The sequence below is a fragment of the Camelus dromedarius genome, chromosome 18 (assembly GCF_036321535.1).
Source record: "Camelus dromedarius isolate mCamDro1 chromosome 18, mCamDro1.pat, whole genome shotgun sequence".
Taxonomy (NCBI): Eukaryota; Metazoa; Chordata; class Mammalia; order Artiodactyla; family Camelidae; genus Camelus; species Camelus dromedarius.
In genome coordinates, this window is record NC_087453.1 from 4,237,372 (window position 1) to 4,255,848 (window position 18,477).

General features: G+C 53.3%; 1 protein-coding gene and 1 long non-coding RNA gene across 3 annotated transcripts in view; one reads left to right on the top strand and one right to left on the bottom strand.

Moving 5' to 3' along the window:
• Positions 1-11,563: 11,563 nt before the first annotated feature.
• On the bottom strand, positions 11,564-14,108 carry LOC105098841 (uncharacterized). Its single transcript, XR_838035.3, has 3 exons — positions 13,964-14,108; positions 12,959-13,012; positions 11,564-11,763 (listed from the first exon to the last, which is right to left on the bottom strand). It is a non-coding gene; the product is annotated as an uncharacterized LOC105098841 (long non-coding RNA).
• The window catches only part of PMEPA1 (prostate transmembrane protein, androgen induced 1), a 52,743-nt gene continuing 47,999 nt past the window's right edge, over positions 13,734-18,477 (top strand). Inside the window, exon 1 of one of the 2 annotated variants that reach the window (XM_010991596.3) lies at positions 13,734-13,809. Coding sequence is in view for 1 of the 2 variants with exons in the window: in XM_031433568.2 (XP_031289428.2) it covers positions 14,692-14,800 (109 nt within the window). In the remaining variant the exon portion in view is untranslated. Of the gene's footprint in view, positions 13,810-14,189; positions 14,801-18,477 lie in introns of those variants that run through there. The other variant, XM_031433568.2, reaches the window with a different exon arrangement.

The following is an 18,477-nucleotide window of genomic DNA, read 5'->3' on the forward strand; positions in this document are numbered from 1 at the left end:
AATGACACCAAGGATGGCCGGCAGCCACCAGACGCTGGGAGAGACGCCTGGAACATAGCCTCCCTCAGAGTTCCCAGAACCAACCCTGCTCACAACCTAATTTTGGACTTCTGGCCTCCAAAATCATGAGAAAATAAATTCGTTGTTTTCAGCCCCAAAAAGACAAGGAACACTGAGCGCGGTGCACTCGGGATGCCCGTGACCTGCCCTGCCACCTGCCCTGTCTGATTTCCTCCTGCTGCTTCTCATTCAGTACCGAAAGCTGCAAGGCCTTGGATGCGAGCCACCCAGCCCACCCCAGGGCCTTTGCTCTTGCTGTTCCCTCTGCCAGGAATGGTCTTCTCACATCAGCTCCTTCTTGTCACTCAGCGCTCAGCTCAAACGTCACCTCCTCTGGGAAGCCTTCCGCCCCTTCTGCATCTCCCTCACCATCACCCACAGTGGCTGCTGAACCGGGGAGCCGAGGGGTCCAGATATTGGAAAAGCAGAGTTCCAAACCTCCTGTGTTCATTTCCTGAGGCTTCCCTACCAAATTATCACAAAACTAAAACAACAGACATTCCTTCTCTCATAGCTCTGGAGGCCAGAAATCTGAAATCAGTATCGCAGGGTTGATGTTAAAGTGTCTCAGGGCCACGCTCTCTCCAGAGCCTCCAGAGGAATCTGTTCCTGCCTCTTCTGGCTCCTGGTGGCTGTCTCTATGCCACAGCTTGTGTCCGAATCACTCCAGTCTTGGCCTCTGAAGTCACATGCCTTCTTTGTGTGTCAACTCTCCCTCTGCCTCTTGGGACACCTGTGATTGCACTGGGCCCACCGGGATAACCCAGGCCAATCGCCCCATCTCAAGATCCTTAATCAGTGACATCTACAAAAAGTGGATGGACAGGCGTTGAGATTTTCTACACAGTGCGTGGGCTGGCTCCCCCAATCCAATGGTGATCCTGGAATCTCCCCCACCCAGCAACATTCTGGAACAGGTCTGTGAGAGGCCCTGCCCCGAGGGCCCAGAAAAGAGAAGTGTGATTCCTGGGAGCTGCCAAAAGTCTACTTGGAATAAAGGTCATTTCCCATTTCCATCAGGTGACCCAGCGGGTAGGCTGGGGCGATGCTCTCCGGCCAGGGTGGGGAAGTCGGTGAAGCAGGGGGAGGTACTGGGGACGAGGAGGTAAGCTAAGCCTGAGGCCCTCGCCCCCAGGGCACGGCACCTACTCGACTCTCACCTCCTATGGTCCGATCTACTGACTTATCAGGAAGAGCCAGAAATGAGGATTGGTTCACGTGAAATATTCTCATTATTAAACAAGCAATCAATTTAAAAAATTTAAAGCGCTCTGTAGATCAAGCAAGACACAGCTGATGGGTGGCCAGTTCCCAATGTCTGCTGTTGACAGAATCTATCAGAACCTAGCCAACATCTAGAAAGGTTTTCTCTGGAGCAGGATGGAACGAAGGTAACAGCTGAGGCTCTGGGGACAGATGGACTCAGGTTCAAACCCATCCTTTACCAGCTGTGGAACCTCGGGCAAATTACAACCTCCAAGCTTCAGTCTCATCTGTAAAACGGGGACGGGGACGTTCACAGTGAGATGCTCCAGGTACAAAGCCCCCAGCACAGAGGCTCTCACACTATGAGGTTCGTGTGTCATTATTGTTGTTGTGTTCCTCAGATGCGTTCTTTTTCATATTTTAATCATTCACACGTTCGGCTGCAACTTAAAATCATTGTGTCCATTTAACACCTGTTCTGCCTCCCTCCTAAAGTTGTTTTTAAATACGCTGTGTGACTTTAAATAAAGATGGATGCCTTCCTGTTCAAGGTGAGGAAGTTAAGGACATGAAGATGATCACGTCGGGAGAGGTTAGTCCAAGACCCGAGACCCAGGTGGGGAGGGAAGTGTTCAGGAGGAAGCACTCAACTGTCCTGCTGAGAGTTTCATCAGTCACTTCGATGGAGTCCATGCTTGTGAAGTTTGCAAGTGACCCCGAGGGGGAGGGCGAGCTCCGGGGCCAGCGTGTGAAAGTCCAGGGTTCAAGGTCTCAGTGGTGGTCAGGGAGGAACAGTCAGTGTGAGTCCCGGCGCTCGGCTTCCTTGGGTCAGTTCCAGAAGTCAAGCGTGATCCCACCAGCATGGCTGCAATGAGATGAGTGGCACTTCTGGGTGTTGGTGAGGGTGTGAAACACCAGCAAGGCGCACGTGACTGCTGGCGGGCGTGCACATTGGTACAGCCACCTCAGGAGACTGGCGATATTGCCCGAAGCCAAACACAGGCTTACCTCTGACCCACATCCCCGCTCCTGGCAGTGACCCCAGGATAATGAGCTCCCGTGTGTGGCGAGCTCACCGAGCCGAGCCGATTCCGGAATGCCCAGGGCAGCCCTGTCTGCAACGGAACCAAAGTGAACAGGAGGATCAACAGGGAGACTGCGGTGACTGCTACAGAGCAAGGAAAAGGGACAAACCTCTCTCACAGCAACGAGGGTGAGGCGCCCAGATGTACCAGTGAGTGAAAAAGTCAGACACAAAAGAGCACATACTGGAATGCAAAAAAAAAAACAAAAAAAAAAACAAGACACAAATGAACTTATCTACAAAACACAAACAGACTCACATAGAAAACAAATTTATGGTTACCAGGGGGAAAGGGGGAGGAAGGGATAAATTGGGAGTCTGAGATTTGCAGATACTACTATACATAAAATAAACAACAGGTTTCTTCTGTGGAGCACAAAGAACTGTATTCAATATCTTGTAGAAACCTAGAATGAAAAAGAACATGAAAAGGAGCATGTGTATGTACATCTATGACTAAACATGAGGCTATATGCCAGAAATTGATACATTACAAACTGACTATACTTCAATAAAAAAATAATAAAATAAAATAAAAGCACGTACTATCGGATCCTGCTTCTATGAAGTTCGAGAACAGGGGAAGCAAATCCACGGTGAAGGGAGTCAGAGTGGTGGTTACCTCTGCAAGAAGAGGGGCTGGATAGGAACCGGGGAGGGACTAGAGGGAACTTTCTAGACCAGTGGCAACGTTCTCTCTCAATCTGGGTGGTGGTTACGCAGGTGTACACAAGCATAACCCAACATCCAGCTGGAGACTTCGGACTCGTGCACTTCACTCTGGGTACACACTCTATCACAACAACAGACAAAAAGGAGAGGGAGAGGGAGAGCCCCAGGCTGGCTGGCAGGTGGCAGGGCAGGATCTGCGAATCAGGCCTCCCCAAGGAGACGGAGACCACGCCTGCAGGTGTCTTTCCCTGGGCCCAGCTGGAAACTCTCCTCACTCCGTCCTGGTGCAGGCAGACCCCAGCCGGCCACGTGCAGATCCGGAAGACACTGCCAGGCTGGGGGCCACCAGTGGGAACAGGGCCCGCTCCATTGCGGGGCGGGGGGGATGGCATCTGCAGTCACATAGGACTCTGCCCTCTGAAGGGGCTCTGAGCCCTGCTGCTGTCAGCTTGACAGTCTTACTAATTTTCGAACCAGAAGCCCCACATTTTTAGTTTGCACTGGGCTCCCCAAATTAGGTAGCAGGTCTTGAATGGGAAACCGTGGTATGTGGCTGGGTCCTCAACTTCGGAAGGGCTGTTCTTGGACAGAGAAGCACAGGCATGCTGCCGGGAGCACGAAGTGACGGAGTCAGAAAGCAACCGGACCTCAGCTTGATGTCCGGAAGAACCTCCTGCCAGCGACAGTGCCTCACAGAGAAAGATCAGCAGCCCGTGTAATGAGTGCCTACTGTGTGCCAAGCATCTTCCCTACACCCTATGACCCCTCACAGAGACCTTGCAGGGAGAGACCACTGCTGTCCTCCTCGTGCAGAGGAGGGAACCGGAACCAAAGCAGGTTTTTACGGCCAAGCATCACTCGGCTGGTTAGCAGTGAAGCTGGGCTTTGAATCCAGGTTTGACTGAGTCAGAGTTGGCATCCACCACCAGAGTTTTCAGATATTCCAGCCGAGGGCTGCACCACATCAGGAGCCAGCGGAGAGCCTTTCTGCTTTGGGAGGTGCAGGAATCCAGGGTGCAAGGTGGAGACGGCTGGGATTCTAAACACCGTCAGGAGGCCAGGTAAAGAATGCCAGGGTACCTACCTGAGTGTCAGCCCCGAGGAGGCTGGTCTCTGGATGCCTGGCTCCCCTTGGGGGCTTCCTTCATGGTTAGACTAGGGGACGAAGACCCTCAGGTGCTGGCGGGGACACATGAATAAAGGTAGAAATGTGTGATGCAATAGGGAGGGGTGGGGACTGAGGCAACTTAGGTTAAAAAGTTTAGAAAAAAATTTAAACATCAGGCAGGCAAAACCTAAAACACTTCTGCAGGCTGTCCATAGGTCAGCAGAAGGTGGCTGGTTTAGATTGTCAGCCCCATGAGGGCAGGGAAGGATCTGTCAGGCTCATCAACATAGCCCCTGGGCTGGGCACGTCCCCCCCGCCCCCCGCAGGCACTCTGTTTAACCCTCCCTGACCTCTGCTGCCCAGCAGAGCTGGGCGATGGAGTGGGTGGCAGGACCCCAGTTCACTGGCTATGCCTCGCCAACTGGATTCTTACTCCCTACCTTTTCTCTCAATTCCCAAAAGCATAGGGCTCATTTATGAGAATTTTCTTAGAAAAGATAGACAAGTACTGGATAAAATATCAGGATAGTGCAGACGTCAAGACCAAGGCCTCTTGAATCCTGCTCCACCAGACCTAGCTGCAGGATCTCAGAACAGTCACCTGGCCTCCCTCTGCCTCCATTTCCACATCTATAAAATGGGAATAATAATGGTACTTAACTTGCTTCTTGTGACTTTCAAATTAGGGAAGATTTGCAATTTTGTAATGATTAAGTTAAGACATGTCATTTGGTGACTATTAAATTACATGATACATGGAAAGTGCCCAGAACACCTTGCACACAGTAGGTATTCAATCAATACTAGCCAGTTCTTTACTGCATAAACAGCTACCTTTTATCAAACCTACTAAGGGGCAAGCATTGCGCTAAAAACTGGTCTTTTTTTTTTTAAGTTCATTTGTATCTTTTTAAACTTTTTATTATATTTTTTAATAGAGGTACTGACGATTGAACCCAGGACCTCCTGCGTGCTAAGCAGCACTCTAGCACTAAGCTATTTCCGTTCAGTCCCTGCTCTCTAAAATAGTTATTCTGCAAGCACATACTGAACATAAATTATGAGGCCGACACTTCACAAGGCACACGGTATCTCCCCCCAACACTCACTCTCCTGCGAAGCTCACATTGTTGTAGGGGAGATAGAGTGAGCGCTGTAGAGCAGAGGAGGGTGGAGGGAATGGTAAGTTACAGAAGCATGGATTCTCGGTGTGTCTCCCGTGGGTTCCACCTTATCCCATCAGGCCCTGCCTGGCACACAGCAGATGCTAGTAACCACCAGTGCAATGGATGAATGCCACTGGATACTCACAAGACCCTACATGGTGCCTGCTGTACAAACAGGTGCGGAGAGGCTGTGAGGCTAAGCAGCTGGCCTAGGCCGTAGGAGGCATGCAGCAGGATGGCTCCCACGCACACCTTTCCCAAGAAGAGGACTCTCCCCGCAAAGGCGCAGCCACCCCAACCTCCGCCGCAGCCGCAGCCGCAGCCGCCCCGCCCTTCCTCCACCACGTGGATTTAAAACCCACGCCGGCGCCGGGCTCCTGCCCCTCTTCTGCTATTGGGCGAAGCCATCCACACTTGTGTCCAATCGAATGACTGCTCCCAGAATGCGAACTTGGGATTGGTTCACCCGCTGTGTCATTTTGAGCTGTTTCTGACGTAAGCAGTGTCTGGCACCCCCCCCCCCGCCTCTTTGGCGTCTTTACTGAGGTTAAAGGAGCCATAGGGGAGAAGAGGAGAGTGTTACTTCTGAGACATTTTGAAGCCACCTTTAAAAAAATTTTTTTAAATTAACGGTCATTGTAAAAAACAAAATAACAACAAACAACGAAGAGGCATGTAAATTTCATTTAATCCATTACACAAAACTAACCGCTTAACATTTTGGCACGTATCATTTCAGTCTTTTTTCTAATAATATAATTTTATTAGTACCAAATTAGGGTCGGTTCTGAAGCCTAATTTAAGATTTGCTTTATAAGGGCTTCTCTCTGTATCAGCAAATGACCTTTGAAATGTTAACAGTTGCATTATCTTTGACCTTCTTTATTCAACCCATCTCCTGTTTTTCCTTAATTTCATTGAATTTTGCTTTTCCAAGTGAAAATAGGGTCAGTATTCTTGTCCTTAATAATCAGTTCTTTGCTTATGTCCTTAAAATACGTTGTAGAAACAGAACTAGAGAGTGAGGATACTGATCCTTTAAGGCCTGAGACACACTGCAAAATTGTCTTGCATTCATTCATTCAGCAGATACTTACTGAGCAATTATACGTGCCAGTCTGGCTGTGTGGCTTTAGCCTACCCACAATTGTGGATACAACACAGAACTAGGCAGGCATAGCCCATGCCTCTTTCAAAGATGCAGCGCCAATTTCATCACCTCTGAAGCCAGCTCCTGGACAGAGGTCCCAAGCCTGTATCTGAGAACAGGGCTCCCTGTGCAGAGGGGAGGCGGTTGTATCTCCAGCTCTGACAGAGGGGCTGCAGGTGGAAAGCACAGGGCAACTTCCGGCTGCCACACCTTGTGGGGACTGTTGGGGCATCACGATGCCCTATTCCTCTGGATTCCAATGGTTCCTGTCTGGTGTTCTGGAGGCCCTGAGGTCATCTGAGCATCTGCTCCTGAGACCAGACACTGAGGACACACAGGGTGCAGTCCAGCCAGAGACGCTGAACGAAACGACTCACAAATTCACTTACAAATGAGAGTTTGGGCCAACTTCTCCAAAGGGAAGAAAGGGATTCTACGTTTCATTTGTTTGGTGTGGGACTGGAAGCTCCAGCAGCACAGAGCATGCAATTATAACAATAATTCACTCTTTTCAAGAGTCTGTTCCTGGCCAGGCCCTATGCTGGGTGCCGAACAGGAGTTTTCCCATTTAACTCTCTCAGTAGCACTCTGACTAAGGCCCCTTATGATCTCTGTTCTAAAAATGAGGAGACTGAGGCCTGGAGTCATTAATTAATTTTCCTAATCAGGGCCACACGGAAGTGGTGGCCTGCAAGACACGGAAGCAACATAAATGTCCATCGACAGATGACTGGATAGAGAAAATATGGTCTATAGAGATAACCCATGCAATACTACTCCACCATAAAAAGAAATGAAATAATGCCATTTGCAGCAACATGGATGGACCTAGAGATGATCACACTAATTGAAGTAAGTCAGTTAGAGAAAGACAAATATCATGTGATATCTCTTATATGTGGAATCTGAAAAAATGATACAAATGAACGTATTTACAAAACAGAAACAGACTCACAGACGTAGAAAACAAACTTATGGTTACCAGAGGGGAAGGGGGAGGCGGGATAAATCAGGTGTTTGGGATCAGCAGCTACACACTACTGTATATAAAACAGATAAACAACAAGGACCTACGGTATAGCACAGGGAACTGTATTCAGTGGCTTGCAGTAACCTGTAATGGAAAAGAATTTATATAGATAGATTATAACTGAATCACTATGCTCGACACCAGAAACTAATACAACATTATAAATCAAGTATGCTTCAATGAAAAATAAATGTTAAAAAAAAAAAAGAAAGAAGTGGTGGCCTATACTTGTGTGACCTCAGTTTTTGGCATGCAGAATTTAGGTGTTTGGGGAATGAATCAATCAGTGATTGAGCCCCTAGAGAGTAAAGTCAGTAAAAGCAAAGCCTGTCTTTGCTGCGGTGGCTGAGTACCCTGGAGTTCGATGTCCACGTGGCCTGCCATATGGAACAATTTTTGTGTACCAAGCGTGGTGCCTGTCACTGGCCCAGCGCAGCCAGGCGGACATAGCCCTCCCTGCACCCACTGGGACAAGCCTGGCCTGTACCCTTAGATCCCTTCCTTCTTCTCCAGGACCCCCTCCAAACCTAGCAGCAGAGTGCCGCCACCAAGCCTGGAACAAAAGCCTTTTATGCCACCCAGAATCACACCATTACCTTATCCATCACTCCTGACAACAGTGAAATGTATCGTTCACGAGGCCAGAGACATAGAACACATCTGCTCCGGTATTCCTGGGCCATGAAATCAGCTTGAATGACAGTTCTTTCTGAAAGTGTTTCAGCCCTGAGTTGAACATCTGGAATCTTCCAAACCCCTCTCAGGCTCAGCCTGTGGTAGGAAGGTCTGTAAACTAAGCTATTTAAGGTAACCAGAGACCCTGCGTGCGAGGCCTGGGCCAGGAGTCGGGAGCAGGATGCTGGCTCAGCTCTGCCTTTCACCAGCAGCTTGACCTTGGCCAGGTTACGACCCTGCATGGGCCTCAGTTTACTCATCTGTCAGAAGACAGGATTCGGCTCCCATGTTTCCTTCTGCCTTTTCCTTCCGCCCACCACTCATCTCCCTGCCCAAGTTCCAAAGCCCTGTCTTCTCTGTAGAAACCAGTTCCCTCCTGAGAATGAGCAGCTGGACAGGAGAGGAGGAGGTGATGCCCCTGCTGGCATCTGGGACTAGTTCTGCAGGGCTCCTTTAGCTTGTTGTTGGAGTGCTCAGCCATGTGACATTTGTCCAGAAGCTAAGCTCCTGCATCAGCACCTCAACACATAGGACACAGTCAACGAAACACACAACACAGGCACCTGCACACACAACACACACCTACCTCCCACAGCACAAGTATGCACCCCACGCATATGTGCAACACATACTTGTACCCACAACACACACATGCGCGCACACACATACATTCCTCGCATCTTTATGGTTACAACTTGTGGCTCTGGTTCGGGGACCAGGCAAGCACTGTACTTCTCGGTAGGCACTGCCCAGGTTCCTGGCTTCCAGATACTTAGTTAGAAGCTTGTCATTAGCTGGCACAAGAAGACCGGGAAAAAAGAGTGTACAGGGGCGGAGAGAGAGAGTAAGCTGGGAAGACAGAACTGTCGGCCGTCAGGACCGTATTCCCAAGTGTGACTTACCTGTTTACGTGTGTGGATGTCACTCATTTAATCCACAGAGGTTTGCCAAGCGGCCGCTGCACGCCAGACCCTGACTAATGCATTCACCGGGGAGCAGGGACGACAAGACACACTGCCCTGTCTCCCTGGAGTCGCCACTCAAGTGGAGACTGACAGTGAACCCGCAAACACGTGTCTGATGCTCCCGGTCACTGCGAAGAGGCCTTGAACCACTCCCCCAGCCCCACCTGTGAAGTACCATTCCTGCCCCTGGGTAGGGGAGATGTGGCTTCAGCAAGGTGACGCAGATTGCCAAGGTCACCCACGTGGGATTCCGGCAACAAGCGCCTGGAGGTGCCTTTCTTGAATGTGGTCCTCACCCTCTCCCCTCCCTGGTTCATTTCCACCCCGACCCTCCTTGCAGAGGTCAGCTGCTTTTAGCCTTTGAAAGTGAGGTTTTATGGATGAAAACCACCAAGCAGGGGGGCAGATGGTGGAGCTGGGGAAGCTCCCAGGGAGCACAGGGAACCATGTCACCCGAGTCCAGTGGGGAAGGCAGGGTGGACCCGGGCAGAGGTAGTGAGGATGGAGCAGGGGAGCAGAAAACACCATTTGCTGAGGTCAGCCCATGGGACCTGGGGCTAAAATTCCTGCATTCACAACCCACTCCACCTTACTCATGGGTCTCTGAGCCTCAGTGTCCCCATCTTTCAAATGGAAATAATATTAACTTGGACCTCAAGGGGCTGTGGTGTGACTCCGGTGAGTTGAGCTCCCTGTGGAATCCCGATGCGTGTTTGTTGAATGATTAAATGGAAGAATATGACATCTGTAGAAGGAGCCCTAACACACAGGCAGTGTCCAGTAAACGTTCATTTTTACAGTGTTTAAAAGCAAAACCACACCAAAAAATAATAAAAACACAAAGTCCAAAGATGCTAACTTGGGAGAGTCGACAGGCCCATTAAACCACTGGCAGGACTGGAGCTGGGGTAGGGGGGGAGGTGACTCAGCTGGAAGGGGTTTCTTATGGCGGTGAGTCTGGAGGAGAGCTAGGCCAACTGCTTCAGGCCGCGGGAGGCTGCTTCTGAAAAGGCAGCTCTGTCCCGCGGGCCTCGGGGTGGCAGGAGGTGAGGGGGTAGGGCTAGACCTCAGAGGCCCAGATCTGCCTTGTCCCCACTGCCCGCTGTCCAAGCAGGCCCCAGCGGGCACAGTCAGGACATGGCCAGCCACCCTCGGCCACAGCCAAAACCCATGCTGGCTTCCCTGGTCCCTGACTGGCTCCCAGTGAGCGCCTGGCACCTGAGCAGGACCCACTGCTGGATTTGCAGGGCCCATCGTTCAAAAGTTATCAATTATGAAGAATTTCAAGATGGTGACAACAGAACATCAGACTAAGTGCGAGGCCCACCCGAGTGAGGCGCCCGCCTGGATTCCACACCCGTGAAGCTGGCCACACAGGGAGCCCAGCCCAGGAGGGCTGCGCCGTCGGGAGCGAGGCCTTTTACAGGCTTGGACCACATCGTTTCTATCTAAAGATCCCCCAGCTGCAGATCCAACCCCTGCTCAGGCTCAGGGCAGACGGGAGCACGTGCTGTCTGGAGGCCCTGAAAGTCCTGTGCCCAGCGGTCGTCTGGGGACACACATCCATTTCACAATCCCGTGACCTGTAACCGGGTTGGGAAATGTGTTCCAAGTCCCAGATTCCCCTTAGTTCCCCTTCCACCAAGGGCTTTGGCCTGGGCACCTGCTGCCCCCAGCCTAAGACTCCCTCCCTGCTGTCTCACCTCCCCAGAGAGGCCACTTGACCCCTTGGGCTCCAGCCGCATCCAAGTCAGATCCCTTCGTTTGTTTCAGCTCTTGGCCCTCTGAAACCATCGCCTGGACTTAGATGTTTATACACCTGTCATCTGTCTCACCTGCAGGAGTGTGAGCCCCAGGAGGGCTAGGGTTTGTGCCTGGCCCTAGGAAGATGCTCAGTAGAGATGAGTTGAATGAAATGCCACCTCCTCGCAGTGGGCCTCCCTGATAACCAGCCCAGCCTCCAGCTCATCATGACTGTGTCTGAAGTTTAGCTGCAGGTTTGCACGCATGTCTGTAGTCTCTCCTGCCCGCTCCCCTGAGATGCCACATGAGGGTGGGTAGTTTGTTTTGGTTGTTGCCCTGTGCCCAGTACTCAGCACAGAGCCTGGCACTGAATAGGAACATAGTATTTACTGACGGAAGGAAGGAAACATCTTCCCCTGACTTTCGGCCTCCTTCATGGACTCAGTCTGGCCCAGCAGAGGTCCACCCCCCAGTACCTCCACTCCCAACAGACTGAGCTCTCCTACCGTGGCCCATATCACCTCTTCCTGTGCCTCACCTGACAATGAGCTCTGTCCCTGTCATCACTGAATTCCCAGCACCACGTGGGGTCGTGCCTGGCACACACCGGGTTGGCAGATTTAGCAAATAAAAATACAAGACATCCAGTTAAATTTAAATTTCAGGTAAGCCACACATTAATTTTTAGTATAAGTGTGGCCCAAATGTTGCACAATACGAGAAATTGTTCATGGTTTATCTGACAGTCACATTTGTCCGACAACCCTAGGCGCACGTGAAGCCTCCCATGAGTGTGGGCAGTCAGGTGTATGCTTCTTCCAAAACAACTTTGTCCTTTCCTGCTACCCACTCAGCCAGGGGCCTTGCTGTTACACGAAGCCTTTCCGATTGTCAATACCCTCATCTGTAAAACGGAAAATAGTGTGAAGCCGGTTTCTCCCCTCCCTGGGTTCCAGGAGGACTAAATAGCCTGACTGCTAACACATACTCAGCACTCAGTGTGTACTTCCAAGACACTGCCTCCTTCACCCCCTCCCAGTCACCCCAGGCAAAGGCACCGTCAGCATCCCTCATTTATAGAGAAGGAAACTGAGGTTGGAGAGGGGAAGGTATTCATCAAGGTTACATGCCTGTGTCCCACTCATCTTTGGAGGTACAGCTGCCACCACCTACCTGACACCCCACATTAAGCCTCCAGGCAGAACCAACTTTGGAACCAGGGCGGAGACCACTCACTAGTTTCAGGTGCCACCATCAAAACAGTGGGGTCACAATGTGGGTGCTCATTGCATGTGGCCAGTGTTGTCCCAGACAGAGCAACCAGAGGTCAACGTTGTGGGTAGTTCTGGCTTTTTTTTTTTTAATCCACTGAATTAACTGGTTATTTTAGCCTGCAGGTGGTTTAACCTGGATTGTGTAAACGCTGCCTCATTTCCAAGACAATCAATCTGTGTGATTCTTGCTACCAAACCAGCCAGATCAGTTGCAAGAGACTTTAGGAGGGCAGTGCTGCCGCTGACCCCCTGAATTCCCGGCACTCGGGGCTAGAGCTCAGTGGAAGTTTGCTGACTGAATGAATGAAAGAATGGCTGAAACGAGGGGCCGTGATGGTGGTCTCCTTTGACCTGGGAGATAGTGGGACTCACCGTCATCCCCAGGCCCAGCCAATGTTCCCAGGGCCCCACAAGGAATGTTCAGGACTCTCCTCCAGCTTTTTCTCCAAGCTACAGAGGCTAAACTACAGCAAGACCTTCCACCCTTCCATGGACCTGCTGGTGAGATGGTCCCCTCTAAGGTAGGGGCTGAGACTGTCCAGCCCACGGCAGAGGCACCCTCCAGTGTAAGCCCTGAGCGTTTCCCCCTTTCCTGGACCCTAGACTTGGGCTCTGTGCCAGGCCTGGCCCTGAGTTCCAAGGGTGAGGTTCTCTTTCCAAGCAAATGATGGTCAGTGCCTTTGAACCTCCCTCTGTGTTTAGAGGCGCCTTGGCTCCTTCACCAGTCAATCACCCCTGAGCTTGAACCCTCCAGGAAAAGTTTCTGACCCCCCCTCCTAAGACAGCAAGAGGCATCACTGTGCCAGGTTCAGGAAGCGGACTCACCACTTCCTGGGCTGGCTTTCTCTGAGTTCTGCAAAATTTTGCTCAGGTTCCAATCTATAAAAGGAAATACCAATAACTTTTAAACCCTTTTGTCTCCTCTGAATGCAAAAGTAGTCTCTACTCATTACTAAAACTCCAGGCATTACAGGGATATGTGGGTATTTAAAGAATTACAAATATATGGGGGTGGGGGTAGAAAACCCCAGGGACCTGGGTTCAGCTCAGACTCCATCCTGTGACCCTAAGCAAGAGACCTCCCAGCCCCGTTTCCGTGTCTGTAAAATGGGGATAATAATATTCCTGCCTCTCAGAGGAGGTGTCAGATTGTGTTCGTGTTTGGTAAGTTGCTGGCACGCGGTAAGTGCGTGCTTGTTAAATAAATAGAAATTTAGGGCAGGGTCTGGAACACATCGAATTGCTGAGAGAATAGAGATGTACCAGGGAGGGGGGCCTCTTACGTAATATTTTAATATCTTTTTAATTCCAGGAGAATGTGTTCTTGTAGCACTTGTGTAATTAAAACTTGAAATAAAAGTCCACCCCCGCACTTCCTCCCCCATCTTCAGAACTCCGGAGCCGCGCTCCCCACAGCTGGTGGCCCCTAGGGCTGCAGACATGGGGTGTGGATTTGCCCCGGGCCCCGCCGGCTGGGACGTTGCTTGTCCCCGACACGTATTTACATGACAAGGGCTCCCGGGCGTCTCTCGGAGCTGTCCGGGGCGTGTCTACGGGAGTCCCAGTTTTCCCCAGTCGATCTCCTCTAGGTCGGGTTAAAGTGCGCGGGGGGCGCAGTGGACTTGGGGCCTCTCGGAGCTAAAGATCTGGAGTTGGGGAGTTTCCTGCGAAATCAGGTAATGGGTGATCTGGAGGACTCCCCTCTTCACTAATTTCCCCTGCCCCGAGTCCCGGGGACCTCGTGCTCCTTTGTTGGGGGTGGGGGTAAGGACGAGCTTCCCCCAAACCCAGGTCAAGGACCCTCGGGGCCAGGTTTGGGGGGGGACGTACCCGCAACGCGCGGGGTGCGGCCAGGACCCATTCCAGCTCCCCTGGGCCTCGTCGATACTAGGCACAGCTTCCAAACCGACCCCCGTAGGGGAGGGGACGCTGCGCCCTTCTTCAGCCGCGCGGGTCCCGGGTCTACGCGGGCTGCCTTCCTCTGGCCCTTTAAGAGCCCGCCCCCTTCCCCGTCACCCCGCCCCGCGGTCCGGGGAGGGGGTGCGGGGGAACCTCGGCGGGGATTGGCGCAGCGCGCGCCCCCTCCCCGGCCCCCGCGCGGTGGGAACCGGCAGCCCCGTCTAGCGCTGACGTCAGACCGTCTGCCTGCCTCCGACCGCGGTCTCGGAGCGAAACCCGATCTCCTTGGACTTGAATGAGGAGGAGGAGGCGGCGGCGGCGGCGGAGGCGCTCGGCTGGGGGAAGCCAGCAGCAGAGGCTCAGCCCCGGCGGCAGCGCGCGCCCCGGCTGCCAGCCCATTTCCCGGACGCCACCCGCAGACACTGCCGACGCCCCCGGGGCTGCGGAGGGGCAGCCGGGGGGCTCAGGGGAGCGCGGCCCCGAGCACTGAGTCCCGCGGCGCCCCGGGAACTTGGCGGCGCCCTGAGCCCGGCGAGCCGGGGCGCGCCTTCCCCGCCCCGCTCCTCCTGCATGCGGGGCCCGAGCGCCGGGCGCCGGCCGGAGCCCCCCCCGGCCGCCCCCGAGCCCTCTGCGCCCCGCGCCGCGCCGCCGCGCCGTCCATGCACCGCTTGATGGGGGTCAACAGCACCGCCGCCGCCGCCGCCGGGCAGCCCAATGTCTCCTGCACGTGCAACTGCAAACGCTCTTTGTTCCAGAGCATGGAGATCAGTGAGTGACCCCGCGCCCCCCTCCCGGGAGGCCCCGTCGGGCTCGGACCGCGAGTGGAGACGCAACTGCGGGCTGGGACCCGGGCCGTGCGCGCCCCCTCGGCCGTGCGCCCTGCGCCCCGGCTGCGCCCGCCGCGCCCCGGGCGCGCCCTCCCGGCTCGCGGCAGCTGGCGGCCGGCCCGGCTTTGTCCCGCGGCGCTGCGAGCCTGGCACGGCCCCCGCTGCCCGCGCCCCGCCCGCCGGGACTCGGACCCGGGGCCGAGCGACGCGGAGGGCGACGGGGCGACGGGCGCGGGAGGACTGGGGCGGGTGGATCCGTGAAGTTTCCATTTTATTTCCCTAAGGGGCAGTCGCGATGGAGCAATTAGGCCGGCTCTTTATCAACTTTGGCTTGGGGGCAGGGGGAGGGTGTCGGGCGTGTGAGACACTGTCTGGCCTGCGCGGTGTCTGGGGCTCCGGGTGTGTGTCTGGAGTGTGCGTGGCGCTGTGGGTTTCAGTCTGTGAGTGAATTTCCGTGCGTCTGTGGAGTGTGCGTGTCTGTATGTCTCTGTCTGGGTCTCCGCGTTCCTCTCCTTGTGTCTGTGTGTCTGGCTTGAAGTCTGCCCCCCGGAGTGTGTGTCCCCGAGCTTTCTTGGGTCTCTGTGTCTCTCTGTGTCCGGGTCTGGGTGCCTCTCTTGACTGTGCATCTCTCTGGGGGTCTGGGGACCGTTTGTGTCCAGGTGTCTGAATCCAGGGCTCAGCGCTGGTGGGTCTGGCCGAACGTGGATCCTGAGTGTGTGTCATTGTGTGAGTGTCTGTGTCCCCGACGCACCTATAAATAGCCTCTGTCTGGACAGCTTGGCTCAGTCTGGCTGGGACGGTGGTTACAAATGAGTCAAAGTTTGGGGCTGTCTGTATTTGGGACTGCCTTGCTCTGAAAGGGGGAGGTAGACCCAGGGTGGGTAGGGGAGTGTTTGAAGCTTGGTGCTGACTCGCCCTGTGCACGGAGAAGTTGAGACAAACCTCGACTTCCATCATGTATAGCCCACCCAGGTGGCCATTGGGTCTGGTGGGGAATTGACTGCTGCCCCCTGGGGACTTCCTTCTAGCCTATACCCCGTTCCCCCCAGCCCATCCTTTTGGGGACCTCTTGCCTCTCTGAGCTTCAGTTTCCCCATCCTCACCCCTAAGCACTCTGGGTCCCTGCAAGGGCCAGCCTTCTTCCAGCTGGGACCAGGAGTCCAGAGGCAGCCGCCACCAAGCGAGGGCAGTCACTGGGTGACTCATAAGCCAGTTTCCGCAGGCGGCTGCCACAGTTTTCAGCCCCTGAGCCTGTACAGTGAGGCACAAGAAGTAAAAATAACTCATGACCGGCCCTGCCGGGGCAGGCTGGCTGGCTTCGGTGGTGGGTCCTTCCATCTGCCGGTCCCCACTCCCTCCAGTCCTGGAATTGAAAGCCTTGTTCACCTCTGCCCACCCCACCACCACCAGCTGCCCCTCGCCTGGCCAGTGAGATGCCAGCAGAACCTGCCCAGAGCCAGCATTTGTGGAACTGAGTTGTATTAAACCAGATTGCTTCCCAAAGGCCCTTTGTGAACTCGGGAGGCTAATGAAATGCATGAGGATATTATTAAAATATGTTCGCACATGTTTGGAGAGTCTCCCTGGTGCTCAAGGACCCTGGGTGCCTTATTTGTCGGCTCCTGTAAGGCTGCCCACCTGGGGGGGTCCCGAGTCCGTGTGTGGAGCTTGCCCATTACAAGGGCTGGGCATGGTCTGGCATTCTGCTCTTCTTCCTTCGTGTTCAGGACTTTAAAAAAAAATTCATTCTCATTTCTGTGCCTTCTTGGGCTGATCAGCCCTGACTGTATTTTGGCTGACACCAAGGTGCGGTTAAGTCTGTTGCCTGCGACCATAGTGTTTCCCACAGACGGCGGCATCTGAGTGGGTCCTTTGAGGTTAGCGCCTGGAACCCTGGCCTGCACCAGCTGGCCCCGAGGTGGCCCATTAGTCACCATGCTCAGTGTATCTTTTACACACGGCCCTAACTTCCTGGAAGAAAGCCCAGGGCAGAGAGGGAAGCGGTCTTTAAAAGGCAGGTATAATGTAACTGTTATTGCAAGTGCTAATCAGATTTCCCGGAAATGGTCCGATGAGGAAGCCTTAAAGGCCTGGGGTTTCTTTATTTTACAAAAAAAGAAGAAGAAGAAGACAAAGAAGAAGCAGGAGGGAAGGAAAAATTGAAGGAAGGAAAGAAATGGATAGTGACCACTGTGCATGTCCCATGATCTGAGTTGGGGGTTCAAGTAGAACTTTAAAGTTGGATTTGGAGCTGGGCTTCAGGGCGTTGTTCAGATGGCTTCTCTCTAGAAAAGGAGAGATTGCCCTTGGTAGGTCCCTTAGGTCCCCTGGCCCTCAGTTTCCTCATCTGAAAAATGAGACCATGATGGTGGAAATAAAAACAAAAAAAACTCTACCATCTTTCAAGATGGGACCTGTGCCTCCTAAGTCTGGCTGGAGGATTCCGTGCCAGAAATGGCTCCCCATGCCTCCAGAGTCTGTGGTGTGGTCTCCAGTGGCCCCAAACTTCAGACCTGAGTGGAGCCTTGGCCAGCCCAGGGTTCATGCCTTTATTTTATAGCTGAGGTGAAGTGGTGATGGAAACCTTTGCCCCCTGGTCCCCAACCCGTGCTAGACCCAGACCCAGGGTTATTGCTCATGGAACACACACATCTTGAATTTGAAATGGAGGCCCCAGAGGACGTCCACCTTGAACCTGGGGGCTGAAGGAAATTAGCCTCTCTGCACCTGGGAGGGTAGGGCCTGGCTCTGATATCTGGGATGGTCTTGACTTTGACGAGATACTGCCAAGACCCACTAGGGGCCCCATCCTTTCTGAGTCCAGAGGCAAGGGCTGCTGTCTGATGGGAAATCACTCTTCTCAGAGCACACCCCACAGAAAAATATGCCATTCTATAGAAGAGCCAGGGGTCTTGGGATTGAAAGCAGCCAGGTCAAGTGACAGACCGCTGGAGATGACAGCCAGGGAGCTCAGTACAGAGACTTTTGAGGAAAGGATTCCTCCTGGCACCTGTCTTCTTGCTGGCAGTCTTTGACTTCTTTTCAGTCCTGCGGCATCTCTTAGAAATTACTCCCCGTCTTTCTCCTCCAGCTTCTGCTTGAGACTTTTGGGGGCAAATAGATGCTAACTGTGCTTTCTGGACAGACTGAACTGTGGGGCCAGACAGCCATTGGCCCTCGTGGCTGCATGTCTGGAGGGACCTGGGAGGCGTCCCCTGCCCTGGCCGCGCCGTACGCCTCTGTGGGCAGTATCTACAGTGATGGTTTTGTTTTTGTTTTTGTTTTGTTTTTTTTTTTTTAACACAACTGGAGTCACTGAGCCTCTGATTCCTCTTCTCTGACCGATTCCAAACAAATATTCCCCAACACTGGAGACTCGGCTTTCAGAACCTACAAGGACACCCAGTTTTCTGGTGGTTTGTTGGGCACGTGTGCGCCTCGTGTGTAAAACTCGAATCCACGGCCTCTCAGCCTCGGCACCCGGACGTCTGGGCCAGATCATTTCTTGTTGGGGGAGGGGGAGGTTGTCTTGTGTGTTGGGTGTTTCACAGCATCCCTGGCCTCTCCCATCTAGATGTCAGTAAGAATAGAATCCTACTCTCCTCACCAAGCTGTAAC